Source organism: Pseudorca crassidens, chromosome 7 (assembly GCF_039906515.1).
Source record: "Pseudorca crassidens isolate mPseCra1 chromosome 7, mPseCra1.hap1, whole genome shotgun sequence".
NCBI classification, from domain to species: Eukaryota; Metazoa; Chordata; class Mammalia; order Artiodactyla; family Delphinidae; genus Pseudorca; species Pseudorca crassidens.
This window is the reverse complement of record NC_090302.1, coordinates 6,514,892-6,534,415: the sequence shown is the minus strand read 5'-3', so window position 1 is coordinate 6,534,415 and position 19,524 is coordinate 6,514,892. Positions and strand designations below refer to the sequence as shown.

The following is a 19,524-nucleotide window of genomic DNA, read 5'->3' as shown; positions in this document are numbered from 1 at the left end:
CGAAGCTCTTGCTTGAAAGGCCAGTCACACGCGTCTGTGGGAGGAGGCCGCGGCCGCAGCGAGGCCTGGCCTCGTACGAGTGGCCTCACCTCCCACCCCTCGGCAAGCGAGTGACACTTGGCATTAGGCCGCCCTGCTCACTTAATATTTCACTCCCTCAACAACTGTCTTCCTAAATCGGCTCTGAAGAGCCTTAGGAAACAGAGGTGTGGGCACGAGCCAGTCTTCCCCCCAAAGCCCGGGGTGAGATTTTCAACGCAGGGTATGGAAAGGGCCTCCCTCCGGCGGCACATGCAGCCGCTTGGCGCAGGCACGAGGCCCTCACCCTTAAACGCTGCACACTGTCCGCGGCGTCCCAGAAACCAGTGAGTATTCCAGCCAAGCTCCCAAGGAGAGGGTCGGCTTGAGCACTCGTGACGCCAGACCGCCAATGATACGCAAACCCGCTGCGATTTCCCGGCCCCTCGGTCCCCACAGTAGGGTCCCCGAAACCCCAGAGTAGCTGCCAGCTGAATTTGCATAAAATGGCCTGGACCTAAGGAGCCTCCCCAAATCCCTGCACTGAATCAACGGGACCCCACATCACTGAGGTCTCTGACGGCTTCCCCCAGTGGGCAGGGCTGGAATTTGGAGCTCCCTGGGTCTCAGGCCCCTCCCCAAGCAGATGGCACCTCGACTGGTGTTGGGTTGACACCAGTAAATCAGTGACATGCAGATCGGAGCCCAGCCTCCAGCCCAGGGGACTCTGACTGCTTCTGTGACCAGGGTCTCCTCTTTGCGCAACAAACAGCCCCGCGATACCGTGCCAGAAGTTACACTTTTATTTAACATTTAGAGGATTAACATATAGTTACAAGGTCAATATAAGCCTTCCAGTGGAAGCACTTTATTTGGTTTAATTCCATCTCCAGAGACAAATGGGCAATTCCATAACCTTTACAATGGCAACGGGCCATTTACAACACTGAAATGCCTCCAAAGTTTAGAATTAGTGCAACACACAGATGAACCAAGAAGTTTAAAGGTGCTCGACACCAGGTTAAAATAAAATTTTGGATCACTTTTTAAAGTTTTTTTGATATAAGCACAGGAGGCAGAGCCATTAGGAAGTATGAAATCGACATTTCTGCAAAAATACTTAGCATCAACATAACTTTTCCATGTTCAGTAAACTTTTCCCCAGTAATTACAGATGTTACCAAAAGGCATAAGAGGCCTCTGCGCTACTGCTGGAGAGACAGGCTGCTGGCGCCCAAAAGCTTCAGGAAGATCGTGATATAAACCCAAAGGGCAATCCCCTTACAGCTTTCCATGCCTTTTTATTCTTTCCTATCCTGCAAAGGAAAAATTGGGTAAACGACAGGTTCCTCTCTTCCATTTTAAGTTATTTTCAGGGTAGCTTCTTTAAAAATGAGTTATTCTTACGGCACAGCAATATCCTAGCATTGGTGGAGAAGTGACGGGCAGTGGATACGAGGGAAGGCTGAGAAAAGCACATGGGAAATTCCACGTTTCTACTCTATGTGAACTGCTCTATAGTAATATATAGACGATTTCACAGTAGGATTCCCAGAGTAAGTGATATATCTCAACTATCCTATAATAACTTACTTCCTTTACTAAGCCCAGCTGGTACAGCTTTGCCCTTTCCCCATAGCCACACAGACTGTCAGAGAAGCAAACACCAAGGTTAACATTGAAAAGCACTCATTTATCCATTCTTTTTTGGACACAGGTGGTACAGAGGGAAAAAAAAGGCACAGGGGCTACAAGAGGATACCAGCATATTCTATTTTGGGTTTAACAGACACTAAAAGAACAAATTACTGCACTTTATGCCTTTTCCCCTAGGTTGTAAGAAATTAATCTATCCTGACCCCTAATATGAAAGATGCAATGCACATGCATTCCCAAGGCTCTAAAATCAGATTTTAAAAAAATGTGTGGCATCCTTGCAGAGTGAAGAGTGGGCAGCTTGACTTGGTGAGATTCAGAAGTTGCTGGAGACACCCGGTCACCCTGCCACTGGGACTGTCCACAGGAACCACGCACCTGCTGGTTTGCAGGGACGCGGGTGAGGCCCTGACCCTTCTCGCCCTTTGGCATCCTGGCTTCACCGTCATCTGCAGTCCTCTCATGAGACTGAGGAGTGTGTGACAGTGGGGCCGCCCCCTGGGTGTTAACGGAGCGGCCCCCAGATGCCCACAGCTGCAGAGGCTCCCTCTGGGGAAGAAAGGGCGAGGGGGTGACTCACGCTTGCTCAAACCTGAAGCCACTTCCTCTTCCCCTGCTTTTTGCCCTTGGTATTTGCTCCCTCTTGGTTTCTTGTCAGCAAGGGTTGCCTGAGCCACTCTCAGAGGCTGGTGTGTGGTCAACCCTGGTTTGCCGAGAGGAACCGTTTTCCTACCACTGAACAAAGGCCCAACCCTCAGGACCTGTCCTTTCTGTCCTTGTCCCTTCGGCTCCTGTAAGATTTCCTTGTCTTGATTCATAAGGGTTGAGAAGCAATGAGGATGCTCAAGGTGACCTCCTGGTTACCAAAAGCAAAACAAGAGAGGAAAGATGCCTGGTGGCATCCTTGGGCTTCTGACGGCATCCTCGCTCACAGAAACTCACAGCCAATGATTTCTCTGGGCTTTTTCTGCACCGAATAAGTAGAGAAGCTATGCTGCTCTAAGGCATGAGTGACCACAGGGTACATGACCTCATGTCTTCCTCAAAGACCCATAAGAGGAAGGAAATTTAGCTCAAAAAACAAACTTGATTAATTCCACTTGGCCTGGAGAGCAGGTGGGGAAATGTGGAAGCTGTAGCCACGGGATCACTTGATGCACCACAAGAAGCACAGGGTCTTTGGTGATGAAAGCACTAGAATCCTAAGATGCGGATCTCGGACTTCACGGGAAGGGGAGAGTCTTCCCTTGGCAATGAGCTAATGCAGAGGTGAGACCCTCGTTCACGATCTGCAGTTCTCATTAACAGGCGGCCAACGGGGAGAAGGTGGGCTGGGGCCTTCCTTGACCCCATGAAAGGTGGGCACGGGCAGGACAGCAGGGCTGGCCCCAGAGCTGGAATTTGACTTTTGCTGTGGACTTTTCCAGGCCACTGAAGACAGGGCCCCAAACAAAAATGTGTGTACGTGTGTGTATGTGAGTGTGCGTGTACATGCCCCAGTGCCCGCCACGGACACTCTGAGGCTGTGAAACGTTTCAAGGGCCAATTGTTTCGTATGAGGTGAGGACGCACAGTCAGGAAAGGACCACCGAATACCCAGTGGACTTGGGAAAAGATGAGTATTTTCTAACGTAAAGGACACAGGGACACATGAGTGACATTCGGGCGCCCAGTCCACCTGGTGCAGGCCTGACCCTCCTTGTTCAGATGCGGTTCGTCTCCCCAGGAGACCAGTGGCAAAGTTTTCACAAAAGGCACAGTGTGAATTGTGGACGGGCCGGGATGCGCCAGATGGACTGAGGGCCGAGGCCCGGGAAGGAGGGACCACGCGTCAAGCCGCCTTCTGTGGCCCCGAGTTGGACGGGGACCAAGACAGGGACAGACCTCCCCGCAAGAGGCAGCCAGGCTGGGCCAGGGGAGGAACCAGGCTACGAGGAACATGCTGTAAAAAGAAAAGAAAGAAAAAGGCAAGCCGCTGCGCGTGGGGATGGATGTCGCTTCAGGCTTAGGTTCCGAGGGCCACACACCAGCAGAGCCCCAAGGCGCTGGCGGGCACCCAGGCCTGTGGAGACAAGCAGACCGAAGGGTTTCTCCTGGGAAGGCTCTCCCGAGGCTCTGGCTCCCGGAACCATCTTTAGGAATCTACAACACAAAAGACAGAGAAAGGAAAAGGCTGTTAGAGTGGCGGGCAGCAGGTCAGGGGCGGCGCTCTGCAGCTCAGTGCAAACTGCACCGCCCTGGGGAGGGGGGAGGGGAGGGAGCACAGTTAGAGCAATGGGTTACCACAGGGCGAGTCTGAGATAAGGAACTTTCACGGTTTTATCTGCAATCAGAGCAGCTAGTCTTTCCTTCAGGGGTAAGAGAAGCCGCCCAGGAGATGATGCACCCATGCACCCGAACTCATCTTTCTCATAAATTGAGTTCTGAGACAGAGAAAGAACCAGCCTCCCAGAATGATGCCGGGAGCCCAAAGGCCTGGTTCCCTCTCCGACTGACACTCTCAGGTCCTTGGCAGTAAAAGGCAATATCTTTGGTGAAAAGGAAAACCTGTCACTCAGCGTTTACTCAGCAATAAACAGTGAAAGTTCTTCATCTTGAGGGGACAGAAGAGGAAACAGGAGACAGACTCCTCAAGCCCGGAGGTGACCACAGGGTGAGAAACAGAGAAGGTGTCATCATATAATAGGGGGAAAGGGCAGGAATTTTTTTTTTTTTTTTTTGAAAAGCATTTGGCTAGAAAATTCCCCATTATTGAAGACGAAAGAGTTAAATTACTCGGATTACACAGAATAATTTTCTCGGAGAGGGGAAAAATCATTTAAAATACACAACACTGAGAAAAATATAACGTTTATTAGAGAGGCAGATACGAGGGTACAACTAAAAGGAGCCAGACAGATTCTTTTCTTGTAAGATAAGGAGAGAGCGAAACAGTCATGTTGGCCATATTCAAACAGAACTTACTCAGAACCCAAGTGTCTACAATAAACTCAAATGTGGATCAGCTGGCAGGGGACCTAGCTACCACTGTAACCGTCCTTCCGGCTCCCCCAGCGGTTACAAAGACAAAAAGGTCATTAGGCATCAGAATCACCAATAAAACAAACACAAAGAAGAGTAAAACATTAAAACAACGAATTCAAGTAATCCTTTTAGTTTTTCTATTGCAGTATATACAAATCTATTGGGGCAGGGGGCGGTTATGGATATATTTCACAGAGAGCAATTTAAAAAAACAAAACCATAAAAGAGGACAGTCACAATTCAGTTGACCAGTTGGAACTTACTCTAGTCTAACTACTTTGGCAATTATTAAATAGTCACATGGTAGACACCACACACACACAAAAGTGCTCTGGCATGACTGACAATAAAACAACTCCTTTTGAGTTACGGGCATCGGAAAGCAGCAGCCCCGCCCACCTGGGACGGGCTTAAGGAGAGGGCAGCGTTTATGGAGCAGGCGGAGCGGATTCATAAACTAGGCAGGGAAGGAAGGCTTCGACATACATTATTAACCTCTAAGTGTATCTCTAAACAAAAGGAGAAAACTTTATACACAAGCTGAGACTTTGCTACTTTTATTTTAACAGATAACTGTTGGAAGAACACAAAGTATACTTCGGGTGGAAATGGAAATTTGTGATTCTCTGGGAATCAAGACTTCTGCTAATCCTCTGCGCACTGACTAGATGGACCTGAAACTACAAGATATCTTTCACCGTTGAGTCGCTAGTACATAGATTCATCTGGTAAAGGTATTGAGGCATACAGCCTAAAATAATGATCATCATTTATGTGCCCAAATCGCCCCTCCCATCCCCGAAAGCCAGCTGAGTGCTTTCCTGAGTCAGATTTGCACAACTCTAAGGAGGAGGGGAAAACAAAAGAAACACCACCAACCAACTTCGTGGAATGCCGTACTTTTCAAGTCAGGCTTTTAGAAGACTAATGTTATCCTGCCTCATTTTTCAGTGCTTGGTTTGCTGTCTCCAATAATTCACAGTCTGGAAATGAGTTCATCGCAGGATAGAAAGGTTAGGTTTTAATATCTTAGGGATTCACTTGGTTACCTGCCCAAAGCTGTGACCACCTACTGCCCGTTCAATCCCCACGGTCAGCTGATTTTCTTGCTGCGGTAGTTAAAAGGAAGAACTGAAATGACTCTCCTGAGAGGTCTGGGGTCAGGGTCAGTGGCTTTATCAATATTACGGCAGCAAAGGTATAATAAAGCAAAAGAAATCTGAATTACAAAATTATATTTAAAAAAAAAAATCAGGCTGGCCAGGGCCGGTTTCCCGCTTTTGATATTGGACCACAGTTGTGTCAGATGCAACCACTGGGGGAAGCTGGATGTAGGGGATCTCTCTGCTTTATCTTTGCAACTTCCTGAGAATCTATAATTATTTCAAAATAAAAAATGTTTTAAAAATCAGACAGTCACGGCTTCCCTGGTGGCGCAGTGGTTGGGAGTCCGCCTGCCGATGCAGGGGACACGGGTTCGTGCCCTGGTCTGGGAAGATCCCACATGCCGCGGAGCGGCTGGGCCCGTGAGCCACGGCCGCTGAGCCTGCGCGTCCGGAGCCTGTGCTCCGCAACGGGAGAGGCCACAGCAGCGAGAGGCCCGCGTACCTCAAAAAAACAAAACAAAACAAAAATCAGACAGTCATTAAGTAAAGGTTACTAAATTCCATCTTGGCGGCCGTCGGGAAATGTAAGAGAGCTCTCTGCTAGACTCTGCAGCAGTCGCCCATAGCTCCTGCCAGCTCCTAGACCCCTGATATGCTGCTGTCAGTTTTAAAATCAGCTTTAAATTGATCTGACATTCTGAAAGGAGCCCACAGTGTCGAAGCAAGGAGCTAATATCCTGTTTAAGAGTAGGAAGGACATGAATAAATAATTTTCAAAGCCAAATAAAAAGAGAATCTCAACCCCATACCTTTATTCTGACTCACTTTTAGCTGGTTCTCTGTGATCTCAGGGAAGATTCTAGAAATGAGCACAGCCATTGGGCATGTCACCAATTTCACTACCTATCCTGCCAATTTAAAAATGCAAATCCCCAAGTGACCCAGATTCTTTGAAGATGGTGAACCATAAAACGAGCTAGAAATTCTAAAACAGTTTTCAGTGGATTCACACTTTGGGTCTTAAAGATGCCAGTGATTAAAAAACAAACCAAAAAACCCTTGAAAAGTGACGTGCTGGGGTCTGTGTGTAGACGCAGTTGCTTACAAGGGTCTATTCACAGCCCCACCTGGGCAAGTATGAACGGAATACAGCTCCACCTCCCACAGAACCTCCAAAAGAACAGAATGAAGTGAGCTGTTTTTATGTAAGTTTATCTAAACAGCACTAGCACATCTGATCAGCTCTGTCAACTGGCAGGAGGAAGGAAGATCAGTAGTCATATGTAAAAATCAACTGGTTGACCGACCAAAGTTTTCCATATTTCAATTGGTTGCGTAGGATCATATAGACATAACCTGAAAACACGGTGATCTAACAATTATCTTAAACACGTTTAAGGAAATATACACACTTTTGGTGCCAATCTTACTCTTTACTTATTCTGTACTTCGTTGATGACTTCCTTCGAAGTGAATGGCTGTAAAATTGAACAAACTAGCGCAGCTCAGTTTATGAAGTTACAAAATGTAGCGCCCTAAGGCAGCTCAGTCTCGGGCAGACACTACATGTAAGTAAGAGAGCTGAAGCCTCCCGCGCCCCAGGGCGCGCATGGACGTTTAGATTCAGAAATACGGGCTAGAAGCTAGAAGGCGACTTTTGGTTATCTACAGATGCTGCCCAAGAAGAGATGTTTATCAGATTTCAAAGGACACAGCTGTACATTGGCAGCTGGCAGCTTTCCGAGTAAAATGTCATTAGCAAGTGAAACTTGATTATCGTCAAAACCAGCCCAGGAGATTCAGGTGTAAGATGCCTGAAAGTCCACCTCGTCCCTAAAAGCAACTGCGACGCTCCCCATCCAGTCTTTTGAAGAACTGCCTGTTAACAGTCATAGTTGTGGGGAGAAACAACTCCAATGTTTTAAAGTTTTTTGTGTTTTTGGTTTTTTTTTAAGTTGTATTAAATATAAGTCTTAGCACCTTTGGCATTTTTGTCCAAATAGACTTCGACGTATGAAGTGGGGACATAACCCTCTTCGTCTTCACTTCTCCGGATGCGGGTCCACCCGTCACCTTTGTCTTCCTCTATAACGTACAGTGTTTCTCCTTCAGCTACTGAAATGGTTCCTTCGTTCTGACCTGAAAAAGCAATATCAGAGTATTTTAGGTTTCTTGTCAAATCCGGGTTGAGAGCACAGCTTTGCAACGACGAAGCAAGTGTAGGGAAAGATGGACGCACTGACCCTTCTGCTCTCCTCCCACACAGAAGCTTCCAGGTCCTCACCTGGCGTCTCTCTAGGACCCTCTTCTAACTCCTCCTGGGAGCCCTCTCGTTCCTCCCTCCCAGAACAGGAGGTATTTTCCGCAGAGGAAATCCTGGGTCCGCTTCTCTACTCTTCCCTGAAGGTACTCCTACGGCGTCAATTACATCTCTTTACACAGCACCCCGACTTTTCTTTCTCCTGTTCTGGTTCTCGTCTGAGGCAAGGTTCCACTTCGCCTTCTGCCTGAAGCCCGTTTCCACCTTGATGGTACCCGGGCACCTGGAACGCGATAGGGGTGAACCCGGACTCACTGTTTTTCCTCCCACTTTCCCATTTCAGTGGACATCTCCACCATCCCAGGAATGCAACTTCAGGGATCATCTGTGATTTCCTCCCCTCTTTGTATACTGGCTGCAGCATCTCTGCGTCCATTCCTTAATCAAGGCCCCGAACACCATTTGCTAAGATAATTTCAAAAGACTAGCCATCATCGCCCAAGCAGTGTCCTGAAAGGCAGACTGTTTAGGGGGCTGTTAATAGCGGTACTGTGGGCGCGGCGGGGAGAGGGATGGTGTGGCCGGGAAGTAAAACCGGGAACATTTAACCTGGTACTTCCCTTTCTTATTTTGTCATAATGAATATTTAGTTTATTAAAGGCTCTAAAAGTCCTAGAGTAAAGGGAATTCCCTGGTGGTCCAGTGGTTAGGACTCCGTACTTCCACTGCAGGGGCCCCAGGTTCAATCCCTGGTCAGAGAACTAAGATCCTGCAAGCTGTGAGGTGTGGCCAAAAGAAAAAAAAAAACAAAAAGTCCTCCAGTAAAGAGATTCATTTATCCCAGGGCTTCTGAAGATGATCTGAGCTCTGATTGCTTCTTTCACAACATCCTTATCAGCATCCTGCAAGGTGCCGTTTCAAGGCTCACAGTTTAGGAAACACTAGGCTAGTCTTTCTAACCAATTTCCCTGTCTTCTAACCGATCCGACACATACAGTAAATGTCTCAAGGTACAGCTCTGCTCGTGTCAGCAACCTGCTCAAATACTTTCAGTAGCTTCTCGACGTTTGCCAAATAAAATCCAGATGTTTCTGTTACCCATACCCCCCACTGGCACCGCCTACCCCCTCATCTCACCACCTAAGACATCTGAGCGCCAGCCATACGAACCCCATACCTTCCTCGCTCCACGCTTGGCCGTGCCCGTGCCTCTGACATACTTCAGCACGGAGAGTTCTCCAAACCCCCTTAAGGAAGTGATCTCATCCTCGCGTGAATCCCCCGTCACTCCGTACCCCTCCTCTGGTGAATATTGCAGGCGGCCCTCTCTCTACGTGTGTCTGCTTTATTTCCTCCAAAGGTGGAAGCCAGAACATACCATCTGCCTGCCACCCTTTCAGGGGCCTTTACAAGACAGAAGTTCTATAAGTATTGAATGAATGGATGAAATAATCATTATTCCATACTATCTGCTTCAGTTAAGCTCACTGAAAGTTGTTCGAATGTACAGACCCAAAGGTAAAACATACAGCCATCGACCAGATCATAATCATAAACACAGATACCACGAGCAGAGCAAAAGAGCAACGAGGGAAAGTTCTGGATGACTTCAAAAGAAAGCCTGATCACAGAAAGAGAAGAGTGACTCAGACAGTTCACGAGAAGTGGGGCGAATTAGGTGAGACGCGGTGTTACCTTCGAACGTGTAGAGAGCTTTACACGTCCCTATGGCGGGGAGGGATTCCTCATCATCAAACTCATCGTCGAAATCCGTGGCCAGCACCTTGACCTCACTCTCCTGACTCTGGTCCTCCGTGTAACTGCCATCCGGGCTGCTCAAGAAAGCAAAACACACAGCAACTATAGCCACTGACCCCAGCGAGGGCTTGAATTCAGCCCCCGCGAGAGCAAAGTGCTTGCAACCCGCCCCCGTCCCCATCCCCCGATTGTTGTAACTAGGACCATCTTCAGTCACCCCGCAGGCTCGGGCACCATCCACGGGGACTTAGACACCTGCACCGTGGGAAACATCACAGGCCAATCGTCACAGACGCTTGGGATCTAACAAGTACCTTGTGCTCGTCTCTGATTCCAGAATTGAGAAATAAATACAAAGTCAGAAAGAGCAGGCTCCGTACAGATACTGTACCTCTCCCGATCCTGTGCACAGTTGTTGACGGCTGGGGGGTTCTGCACATCGTACATGCCGCTGTGCCGACGGGCCTGTTCGCTGCGTGCTGGGAGTCTGCCTTCAACCTCGGCCAGCCAGGCCTGCAAACAGAAGGCAGGAAAGAATGGTCTGAGCTCAGCTGAGGGCCTGACCGTGCAGGCTTCAGGCCCCAGATCGGGGCTGCTCGTTGGTCATTGAAGCAGACTGGAGAAGGACCCCATGGGGGCAGTCTCCAGTCTGTGTGCCCTGACTGTATAAATGTACTCAAAGGCAAAGTTGGAGAAGTACAGGCAAACATATTTAGCCACTGCTCATAATGTGGCAGAAAGACACTGGCCTCCGTTATACTCCTGGGCTTTTTAAGCAGCTGTGTGATTTTGGTTAAGTCATTTCTAGTTCCTTCTGGTTCCAGAAATTCTGTGACCATGAGGTCACACTGGGAAACATGAGGGTTCCTGCCACACACTTAAGCCATGACTCAGTTAGAAAGCCACACTTCCCATTTTTGTTAAGGAGTGTAACGTTTTTCTTTTTTTAAATAGTGAAGAAAACTCATACGTAGGAAATCAAAGTAGATCAAAGTATCTTCAGCAACATTGGAAATAGTGTAAAAGAGGCAAAAGAATCAAAATGATCAGAAAAGGACATTTCTAGGTTCTAAAACCTCAAATGCTAATACCTTATTGACAGATTCTAGAAAGAATGAAAAAAGCCATATTTGACCTTTTATTGCTAGAAATAATCTATTCTGGTTGGAACGCTCAGTTACTGATTTATTTTTACAGGCTTTGTAGTCTTTACATTTCGAGGGGAAAAAGAAGCCTTCTGCCCACAGCTTTTTTTTTTTTTTTTTTTGCGGTACCTGGGCCTCTCACTGTTGTGGTCTCTCCCCTTGCGGAGCGCAGGCTCCAGTCGCGCAGGCTCAGCGGCCATGGCTCACGGGCCCAGCCACTGCGCGGCATGTGGGATCTTCCCGGACTGGGGCACGAACCCGTGTCCCCTGCATCGGCAGGCGGACTCTCAACCACTGCGCCACCAGGGAAGCCCTGCCCACAGCTTTTGAGTGCCGCACTCCCTCCTTAAAAGATTTATTATTTGTGTTTCTTCCTCATTTCTTATGTGTGTTTCCTATTGGTTTTCACATATGTCATCTTTTGATAATGGATCCTTTGAAGGAACAGTAACATATTTCAATGGTTCCCCCCCCCAGAAGTAAACCCTTGTATTTATGATCAATTGATTTGCGACAAAGGGGCCAAGACAATTCAAGGAGGAAAAGGCCTTTTCAACAAATGGTGCCGGGACAACATAAAAAAGAATGAAGGTGGACCTCTACCTTTAACCATATACAAAAATTAACTCAAAACGAACCGTAGACCTAAATGTAAAAGCTAAAACTATAAAACTTAGAAGAAAACATAAGCATAAATGTTTGTGATCTTGGATTAGGCACTGGTAACTTAGCTATGACCCCAAAAGCACAAGTGACAGAAGAAAAAAAAAATTGATTCCATCAAAATTAAGACTTTTGGGGACTTCCCTGGCGGTCCAGTGGTTAGGGCTCGGTGCTTTAATTGCCGTGGCCCGGGTTCAGTCCCTGGTCGGGGAACCGAGATCCTGCAAGCCATGTGGCGTGGCCAAAAAAACAAAAACATAAATAAAACTTCCGTGTTTCAAAGGACACCTTGAAGAGAGTAAAACAACAGTCCACAGAATGGGAGAAAATATTTGTAAATCCTAGATCTGAAAAGGAATTTGCATCCAGAGTATATTTTGAAAACGTTTACACCGATACCAAAGCCAGGCAAGGACATTACAAGAAAATTACAAATATCAATGGCTTTTTAAAAACTGTCTTTTGGATTCACTGAGATGATGGCCGACCGTATATTCCCAATTATACCCACTGTCAACAGGAGATGAAGTAGAACAACTTAAGTGAAACACTTAGATAAAAAAAAAACAACGAACACTGTATACAAACATAAGCTTAAATAGCGTCCCTTTTAAGGGACACCCTTAAAATAGGATATGCTGAAAAGCTGAGCACCCAGTGGATGACAGTGTCTTTTTCCTTTTATCATAACTCGTGAGACACCTGATTTTTCCAGCTCCATCTCTCGCGGGGAAAGAAACAATGGCGATTTACAACCATATGCGTATGCGTCTCGTGACTCCCTACACCCACTTCTATTTCTTTTTTTCCAACAAAGCTTTTCCACAACAGCTTCTTCCTACCTCAAATTTCTGGGCCTCCAGTCTCAGTTTTTCTATATTTTGGCTGACTTCCGCTAATTTGTGATCCAAACTGGCGGGGTCTCCCATTTGCGGATTCTTTAGGTAGACATCTTTCATTTTTGTGATGGCATCTCTGAAAAGAAGGGGCAGAACGTGGTAAAGGTTAATGCTGTCATCAGCCAGTCATATTCTCCCACCGCCATGAAAACTACGGGAATGAGGGCGTGGCGAGACTGCACCGCGGTGTGGATTGGAAGGGGATACTGGGTCAGCCTCCCTTCTAAAACGTCTCTATAAGGATTCTGCTACCAAGGTCTGTATGATCCAGAGACCCATATTTAAATTCCAGTTGCCTTTTCGGAACGAAATCTCCCTCTTGTCTTTAGCGAGTGAGAAACGTAAATTAATCCTGCACATCACTTTGCCCTACATAACAAGAGACAAAACCCCAATATTTCCATGTACGTGTTTTGCATGCAAACCATGGGTCTCATGGGCTGCAATGTCTACCTCATGAAGAAGTGCAGGTCATTGCTTTGGGAATTCTAAGGATTAAGTTAAACAGTTCGATTTCAACGATTTCAACTATTTAAGAAACGGAACCCACAGTCGGGATCCGTGACAGGTGGGCAACAGAGCCTTAAAGCTGCACACTGCAAGATCCCACACCCCTCCTGCAATCCTGTCTGGAAGGCCGCCCATAGCAGCCCTCTGAAGGTTGTTTCTAGGACCAGAGAGCTCTGCTAACTGGAACCCTGGCTTCGGGGCACTTCAGGAGCATTCGAGTTAAATTTAGAGCAAATGGCTTCCTGCCGAGGGTGAGGGGCTAACTTTAATGGGCTTCAGCAAAAGAAACTCTGCACCCATCACCCAGCATAAGACCAACAACACAAACTGTATTTTGAGTCACGGGAAATAGTTTAATCAAAAATACAGAAATAAGTGGAAGAGAATTTCCACAAGTCCTCACCACCCCTCCACCTGCCCCCTTGCCTCTGAGCCCGTATTGCCCCTTGGTGGGCACAATGAACCCTCTGTTCTTCCCTAAGACCAGGTCTCCACGGGAGCCCTCCACCCACTTGCCCTCCCAGCCCACTTACCTCGCTCTACTTTCTTTTATTTCCACTGCATGTATCTCTTCCCAACATTATATGACTTGTTATGATGCTTGTTTATCGTCTGTCTCTCCCGCCTAGAACAGCAGCTCTCCGAGGAGCTCTCTGGGCTCAAGCCCTTTATGACCATGATAAACCCCCAGTGACCGGACCACGCCTGGTGCACTATAGATCTCACTAAGTATTTGTTACATGAATAAATGTCCCTACAACAAACTGCAAGGTCATCCACATGTACACAAGTCTTCTCTCGACTTCATGGCCTATATCTCCAGTACCCTATTTCTCAGCAAAACTTCTCAAAAGAGTTGTTTAAAATCACTATCTCCCATTCCTCTCATCCAGGTCTCTCCTCATCAATCTCTGCAGGTTTCTCAATTTTGTTGATCATTTCAAGGAACCAGCTTTTGGCTCTGTTCATCCTCTCTGTTGAATGTGTGATTCTATTTCATTAATTGATAGTTTCCTTTATCGTTCCCTTCTATTTTCTTTGGTTCAATTTGCTACTCTTTTTCTAACTTCTTAAGAGGGATGCTTAGCTCACTGATTTGCAGCCTTCTTTGTTTCTCATATGTATTGGAAGCTTTAAATTTCCTCGTATAAGCATGGCTTTAGTGACATCCCCAAAACGGAGATGGAGAATGTACGTGAAGGGTAAGGTTCAGTTCTGTTTCATATATTTTCTAGTATCTATGACGACTTCTTCCTTAATCTATGTGTTACTTAGAACCACATTTCTTTCTTTTTTTTTTAAGCAGTAAAAACAGATTTTATTTTAAAAAATCAAAAAACAATTGCAATCGGGGAAAAGACACCTCAGGTTAGAGCTGGGCTCGATTCCTAATACAGTAAAGACAGCTGGGGATTTTTAGCCAATAAGCAGAATGAGGGACTCAGTGGATGGAAAATCAAAGGTGAATGGAACGATTCCTGCTAAACCAACTTAACAGGATTCTTCCTGACTTCATGCCAGAATGATAAGAAGGGTGGGGAGCCTTTCTAACTTGACTGAGCAGGCTTCTTGCTGTAACTGAGCCCTGCGGAGAGCCACATTTTATTTTATTTTATTTTTTAAGGGGGTGTAGTTGTTTTACAATGTTGTTAGTTGAGAGCCACATTTCTTTCTTTTTTTTTTTCGGTATGCGGGCCTCTCACTGTTGTGGCCTCTCCGGTTGCGGCGCACAGGCTCCGGACACACGGACTCAGCGGCCATGGCTCACGGGCCCAGCCGCTCCGCGGCGTGTGGGATCTTCCCGGACCGGGGCACGAACCCGTGTCCCCTGCATCGGCAGGCGGACTCTCAACCACTGCGCCACCAGGGAAGCCCCACATTTCTTAATTTCTAAATTTTTGTTATTGATATCCAGCTTAATTGCAGCCTTCAGAGAACGTACTTTGAATGATGTCTATCCTTTGATGTTTGTTGAGATTCATTCTATAAAACCAGGATATGCCCAATTTTTGGAAATGTTCTATGTGTGCTTGAACATGCACTTATTGGATATCTGTGTAGTAGGTCAATTTTGTTAATTATTTTGTTCAAATCCTCTATCCTGACTCTCTGCTAATCTATTTTATCAATTACCAAGAAAAGTGCGTGAACAATCTCCCACTGTAATGATGTGCTTGTATTTCTTGTACTTATGTCAGAAGGTCAACAGCATAACCTTTTCTATATTTTGAGGCAATGCTAGTATGGTTCTACAGACTTAAAATTGTATCTCTTCTTGGTGAATTGAGCCATTTGTTATTTGAATCATTTATTTTATGAAGTTGATCCTTTTGAGCTGAATAGTTTGGGGTGTTTTTTGGCCTGAAAGTCAGTGTTCTCACACCAGTTTTCCTTCTGGTCGGTACCTGCATGGTCTGTCTTTTTCCATTCTTTTTTTTAAATAATTAATTAATTATTAATTTTTGGCTGCATTGGGTCTTGGTCGTTGCGCGCAGGCTTCTCATTGCGGTGGCTTCTCTTGTTGCGGAGCACAGACTATAGGCATGCGGGCTTCAGTTGTTGTGGCATGCGGGCTCAGTAGTTGCGGCTCACGGGCTTAGTTGCTCTGCGGCATGTGGGACCTTCCCAGACCAGGGCTCGAACCCCTGACCCCTGCATTGGCAGGCGGATTCTTAACCACTGCGCCACCAGGGAAGCCCCATCTTTTTCCAGTCTTTGCTTTCAAACTTTCTGCACTTTGTGAGTTGGACGTGTCTTTTGTAACTAGCATACATGTGGGTTTTAGTTTTTTGTCCAGTCTGAAAATCTCTTAGTTGGAACATGTAGTCTGTTCACATTTAACATACTGATTCATTTTATTTTACAAACACAATATGCCAGGCACTGTCTCAGCACTTGACATACCCTGACACACCTAATCCTCATAGACAGGCATATTAACTCCCTTTTCAAGGTGAGGAAACCGAGGTGCTAAGAGGTTAAGAATCTTGTCCAAAGTTTGCAAAACAAACAGGTGGAACCAGATTGGAATCCGGGGTGTCTAGTATGCTTGGTATTTTAAATCTTCCACTCTATTTTGTGCTTTTGATTTGTCCTGCCTATTCTATATATTAATATTTTTTCTCTCCTTTCTTGCCTTTTTGGATTATTAAAAAAAAAAAAACTGAAAACAAAAATCTAGCCTTTTCCAGATCATGCCACCTCTGCTCAAAACCTTTTATTTTCTGTTCCTCCTGCACAAAATGTAAGTTGCATGAGAACAGATGTTTTTGATGTTTTGTTCATCGCTTTATCCTCATTGCTATACCTAGAATATTTCCTTGTACACAGTAAATGCTCGATAAACAGAGGTGAAGTGAATGGTTGAACGTGATTTGCCTTATTACCAGCAAGCACTGCTCTGGGGTTTCAAACGTTAACCAAGCTCCACAGCCACAACCCAAGTGACAGAGAAACTTTTCTGAATGATATCAAACAATTAGAGAGAGTCTGTCAACAACCTATAAAATGTCATTTCAGATATTTGAGTCATAACTTGTTACTCCTGTGCAAAATATAAGTGCTCACTTAGTAAACAGCAGGAGGTTTATAATACATTTAGAAACCCTTTTATATTTGGTCCCAGATGTTATAAAACATACAAAGACTTCTATTTATAAAAAGTACAAAAAATTTTTATTTCATAGTCTATTTTTAATATAAAACTAGAACAAAGGTCATCATATGTGTTCCTCTTTTTAACATACTGCAACAATATTTATAAAACGATCTATTTTTCAGGAGTTGCTCTCCCAGAGATTAAAAAAAATCAAAACCCACTTTTCTTTTGCATGTACTTAAACTGACTGCCTTACCAAGTTTGTTTATTTTTTGCACAACCAAGTTTTAACCCCAGCTTCAATATAACTAAATTTATGTAGGACTACAATTTGGCCTACTTATATAGAGCACAAAATCTCAAGTTATCTTTTAAGTTCAAATCGCCCTTAATGATGATTCACTTAATTCCGTCAGTGAGAACATAGAAGGTGAGAGAATAAAAAGTGGCTGTTCTTTTCCTTTTTCTTTTTCTAAACTGGAGTACAGTTGATTTACAATGTTGTGTTAGTTTCAGGTGTACAGCAAAGTGATTCAGTTATACATACACATATCTTTTTCTTTCCAGATTCTTTTCCCTTACAGGTTATTATAAAATATCGAGTATAGTTCCCTAGAGTGGCTTTTCAATCAGGATCATTAGCAAGTATCCCCTAAATGATGTGAAGGTATTATTCGTTATAAATGTGGGAAGGAAGTGCAAATGGGAAGAGATATTGAATCTTTTCCCAATTTTTTCTTTTCTTTTTTTGCATATGTACCAACCTACCATCCCTAGGATCAAACTTATAGAACAGCTCAGAAACCAGGGGACTCTCCCAGTGGGAGCCGGGGCAGATGGGCAGGTGCTTGTCAAGAACAAGCAAATATTTACACCTTTGATGGCTGGTGATGTGTATAAGACATACTGTGACTTGTTTTCTAGATACCATCAACACACTCTATAGAAAGACGAGAAGACATGAGAATCTATAGGAAGGCTGATTTTTACTTACCCTCAAATACAAAGACAAGTACATTTCGTAACCATAGCTCCGACGTGGGGCAAGGGATAGGGTGGGGGTCACGCCACTTCGCTCTTCCTCATTTGTACAAAAACTTCACCTCTACACTCATGATAGAGAGAAAACAGGAGTTCCCTGGTGGCCTAGTGGTTAGGATTCCGGGCTTTCACTGCCACAGCCCGGGTTCAATCCCTGGTCGGGGAACTAAGATCCTACAAGCCACGTGGTGCGGCCAAACTAAACAAAAACAAACAAACAAAAACCACCAGAAAATCTTTTTGAAGCCAGTTGGAGCCTGAGATGTCTTGTCATTGTCTGAAGATTCTTCAATCACTACATGTGCCTCTCTATCCAGAAAGCTAGAGAGGCACCATTTGTCCCCATTGGAATGGCAGGTTTTGGCAGCAATCGTTGCATATGGATTATATAGATTGAAGAGCAGGGGAGATACTAAAATGTCTGTTTATTTGATCCACATGCGCGTGGCAGCCCAAGGCTTTGTTATGGGAGCAATGGCTCTTGGTGTGGGCTATTCCACGTACCGAGAATTCTGGGCAAAACCTAAACCTTGGAACAGGAGAAGCTGTCTTGGTCTTGTTGGTGGTGCTTGCTTTAGTTAGACATCTCGTATTGAGATTGTATGTTTATGTTGAAAATAAACTGGGTCAGACGATAACATGGTAATTTGAACACTGGCGTCCTTTCTTGCAGGCTTGGTTTGCCTGGTGACCAAGTTACCGTGACTAGTTCACTAGCTAGGTCATTCAGGGGTGTCAAATTAGCACAGAGGAAACATGTCACTTTTAAATGCACTTGGTAGTGGTACAATGTCCACCTTATTTTTTTTTTAAGATTTATTTATCATTAATTAATTTATTTTATTTATTTTTGACTGTGTCAGGTCTTAGTTGCGGCATGGGGGATCTTCGTTGTGACACGCGGGCTTCTCTCTAGTTGTGGCGCGTGGGTTTTCTCTTCGCTAGTTGTGGCGCACAGTCTCCAGGGCGCGTGGGCTCTGTAGTTTGTGGCATGCAGGCTCTCTCGCTGAGGCGCGCAAGCTCAGTAGTTGTGGCGCGTAGGCTTAGTTGCCCCGCGGCATGTGGGATCTTAGTTCCCCGACCAGTGATCGAACCCGCGGTCCCCTGCATTGTAAGGTGGATTCTTTACCACTGGACCACCAGGGAAGTCCCCAATGTCCACCTTCTTAAACTCTTCTGATGAAATTAGTTCTGAAGAGGACAACACGCCAGTCAATCCTGAACTGCTCCCAGTTAGTTGCTGCAGAATATCATATGCTTTTGATGTAATGTAGGACTCTTATTTACCCCAGTTAATTTAACTCTTTCTGACTGCCTTGTGGACTGAGTACTGTTTTGAGGGCTGGTTGGCTTTTGAGGAACGCTTTCAGGAACGGAATACAACATTATAAACCTCCTAGCAATTATGTGTATGTTTTTAAACCAAACCTAAAAAGCTGATAACAGAGCTGCTTAAAAGTAGTATTTATTTCAGAATCATAGTTGTAAATATGAAAATAACTTAAGGGACTTCCCTGGTGGTGCAGTGGTTAAGAATCTGCCTGCCAATGCAGGGGACATGGGTTCGATCCCCGGTCTGGGAAGATCCCACATGCCGCAGAGCAACTAAGCCCGTGAGCTGCAACTACTGAGTCCGCATGCCACAACAACTGAAGCCTGCATGCCTGTAGTCCGTGCTCCGCAACAAGAGAAGCCACCGCAATGAGAAGCCCGCGCACAGTGACGAAGAGTAGCCCCTGCTCGCCACAACTAGAGAAAAACCACACGCAGCAATGAAGACCCAACGCAGCCATAAAGAAATTAATTAATTAACTAAAAAAAAGAAAATAATTGTAGATCCCCGTTT

At 45.5% G+C, this 19,524-nt stretch overlaps 1 protein-coding gene across 19 annotated transcripts in view; it reads right to left on the bottom strand.

Annotated features, from left to right (window-relative positions):
* Positions 1–798: 798 nt before the first annotated feature.
* FNBP1 (formin binding protein 1) overlaps positions 799–19,524 on the bottom strand; it is a 140,406-nt gene continuing 121,680 nt past the window's right edge. For 10 of the 19 annotated variants that reach the window (XM_067742963.1, XM_067742967.1, XM_067742970.1 and 7 more), the window contains 4 exons: positions 12,473–12,605; positions 10,214–10,335; positions 9,760–9,899; positions 4,509–7,943 (listed from right to left, as the gene is read on the bottom strand). In XM_067742963.1, the coding sequence (XP_067599064.1) occupies positions 7,765–7,943; positions 9,760–9,899; positions 10,214–10,335; positions 12,473–12,605 (574 nt within the window). In that variant the 3' untranslated portion in view covers positions 4,509–7,764. Of the gene's footprint in view, positions 3,817–4,508; positions 7,944–9,759; positions 9,900–10,213; positions 10,336–12,472; positions 12,606–19,524 lie in introns of those variants that run through there. The other 9 variants (XM_067742964.1, XM_067742968.1, XM_067742972.1 and 6 more) reach the window with 2 other exon arrangements.